At 44.0% G+C, this 2729-nt stretch overlaps 1 protein-coding gene across 1 annotated transcript; it reads right to left on the bottom strand.

Annotated features, from left to right (window-relative positions):
* Window positions 1-1256: 1256 nt before the first annotated feature.
* On the bottom strand, window positions 1257-2438 carry LOC137959434 (uncharacterized). The gene has a single exon (XM_068806815.1). The coding sequence runs from the start codon at window positions 2436-2438 to the stop codon at window positions 1257-1259; it is 1182 nt and encodes a 393-aa protein (XP_068662916.1).
* Window positions 2439-2729: the final 291 nt, after the last annotated feature.

The following is a 2729-nucleotide window of genomic DNA, read 5'->3' on the forward strand; positions in this document are numbered from 1 at the left end:
CAAGAGAGCTCTGGGCTGACTGATGGCATGTAATTGCGGCTCTGGAATGTCCTGGCAAGATAAAGCATCAGCCCCCACATTCGAACTCCCAGGTTTATACTCCACTATAATGTCAAACCCCATGAGTTTACTTAACCAAAGCTGCTGCGGTGAGGTACTGAGGTGCTGCTCAATCAGATACTTGAGGCTGCAATGATCTGTGCGAATCAAAAATGGGCGCCCCCAGAGATAAGGCCGCCAATGCTATATTTATTTAGCTAAACCGATCAGTTCCCTCTCATAAGCTGCTAACTTGTGGTGGTATTGGCCAAGTTGGTGAGTAAAAGAAGCAATTGGGTGTCTCTGTTGGTGTAACATTGCACCAATACCGCCCCCCGAAGCATCACATTCCACCAAAAATGACTCATCAAAATCCGGTAACTACAAAACTGGTGTGGAGGATAAGGCATCTTTCAACTGCTGAATGGAATGAGCCGCTGTCTCAGACTAGGTAAAGGCATTTTTCTTGAGTAAGTTATTGAGCGGTTCTACAATCTGGCCATTGCCGCGAATAAATTTCCTGTAATACCCAGCGAGGCCCAAAAATCCTCTTAATGTTGTAATGGAGGTGGGAGGAGGCCTATCTGTGACGGCCTGTATCTTACTTTGGTCTACATTCACCCCAACTGCTGAAATAACGTGGCCCAAGTATGCCACTTCGGAGGTCCCCAGAGAACATTTGGACTGATTTAAAACCAAATGATGTGAGCGGATAAGAGTAAATACCTAGTGAAGGTGCTGAAGATGCTCTTCCCAATTGTTGCTATAGACAAAATATCATAAAAAAATACCAAAATGTATTTCCTCAAGAGAGAGGAAAATACTTCATTCATGAGGGCCTGGAATGTGGAAGGCGCATTTGAGAGACCAAATGGCATTACGAGAATTTCGAAATACCCATGGTACGTGCGGAACGTAGTTTTCTCCACATCTGATGGATGAACACGGATTTGATGATAGCCAGACTTCAAATCGAGCTTGGTAAAAATAGTAGCACCATGTAACTCATCTAGCAACTCATCCACCACTGGTATGGGAAATTTGTCTTTAATGGTGTGCCCATTGAATTGCCTGTAATCCACACAAAACCTCCACGACTTATCATGCTTGCGGACCAGTAATACCGGGGAGGAAAAAGGAGACCTGCTGGGCTGAATAATACCCTGGGCTAGCATCTGTTGGCACTGCCTTTTAATCTCATCCTTCGGTAAGTGGGGCTAACGATAAGGACGCACCACTACAGGTTCAGTTCCCGTTTTCAAACGGATGCGGTGATCACAATGCCTAATTGGCAGTAGAGCAGTAGGTTCCTGAAAGTTATCCTCAAAGTCTGTAAGTAATTGAGATAACTTACAGTTGTTCGTGCAATGTAGTTGAACAGCCTGAAGGGCGCAGGGCACTGGTGCCTGTGTGCCATGCAATGTAATCTGACGGTGGTCCTCTGTGAAGGTCATGGTCAGAGCCTGAAAATCCAATAAAATAGGCCCCAACAGTTGTAGCCATTTAATTCCCAGTACTAAATCAAATCCGAACAATGGAATCACTAGGAAATATGCAATAAATGTGTGTCCTTCAATATCAAAGTGGGTGGTTGGAGATATGCCCACACTGGTAATTTTAGCCCCATTTGCTACTGATATAGAAAGGCATGTCTGTTGCTGGACGACTAACCCAAGTTGTTCGGCCGTTGGCTGACTGATGAAATTATGTGTACTGCCAGATTCAACTAAAGCAAGTAAGTGTAGATGATGTAACTGTGCTTTAACTTGCATGGTATTAGAACTGTACAGATCAGTCATGGCATGAAGTGAAATCTCTGGACCCTCTTGGTTTGTCTCCACAATCTCCTCCTCGGGAAGTATGTCTTCACAATCCTCCCACAGACATATACTGAATAATCTTTTGCATCGGTGACCTTGTACATACTGTTCATCACAGTTAAAACAACCCTTGGCCTTTCTCTGATCCATTTCTTGTCTGTTCAGTTTTTTGAAGTAAGGATCTGGTGGAGTAGAGTTAGAATTGTCTTGGCGTGGTGCTGCACTAGCTCCAGAACGTGAAGGACCATAATATGGTGCTGGCACAGTGGCATTGTGCCTTCCTGGCCAAGCTGGTTTTCTAACTAGTGAATCCTTCAGAACATGCTGCTTATGCTCAATTGACCTGGCTAAATTCATAGTGTGGTCCAAATCTTTAGGACCATGTAATTCAACTTCTAGCCGCAAAGCTCCTATCAAACCAGTAGTAAAGATGTGAACATACTGGGTGTGACTGACAAACTCATTAGCGTGGGCCAACTGTTCCTGAAAGGTCTTTTGATATAGCTCAAGTGATCCCTTCTGCTTATAGTTGATTAATTCACCCAATGGATTGCTACTAGCTAGAGGACTAAACCTCATCATGCATGATTTTTGAAAGGTTGCCCAATCCTGAACCAATTGGTCATTTCGGAATTGGTGGTACCATAGGAGCACTTCATCTAGCATGTGGTAGGCAGCCAAATAAACATTCTCATCTGCAGATGTTTTTTGATGACAAAAGAATTGATCACATTTGGTTAACAAAATTAAGGGATCCTTAGACCCATCATATGTAGGAAAGTCTAGTTTTAAATATCTGGGAACCGTATTTGGTCCCTGAGTGGCAGGCCCCAGATGGGGATTGGTATGGTGCATTGGTGGTGGTGGAGG

This window comes from Aristolochia californica, unplaced genomic scaffold, assembly GCF_029961685.1.
Source record: "Aristolochia californica isolate CCGP_79_NKW_82.1479 unplaced genomic scaffold, dmAriCali1.0.hap1 SCAF_3, whole genome shotgun sequence".
NCBI classification, from domain to species: Eukaryota; Viridiplantae; Streptophyta; class Magnoliopsida; order Piperales; family Aristolochiaceae; genus Aristolochia; species Aristolochia californica.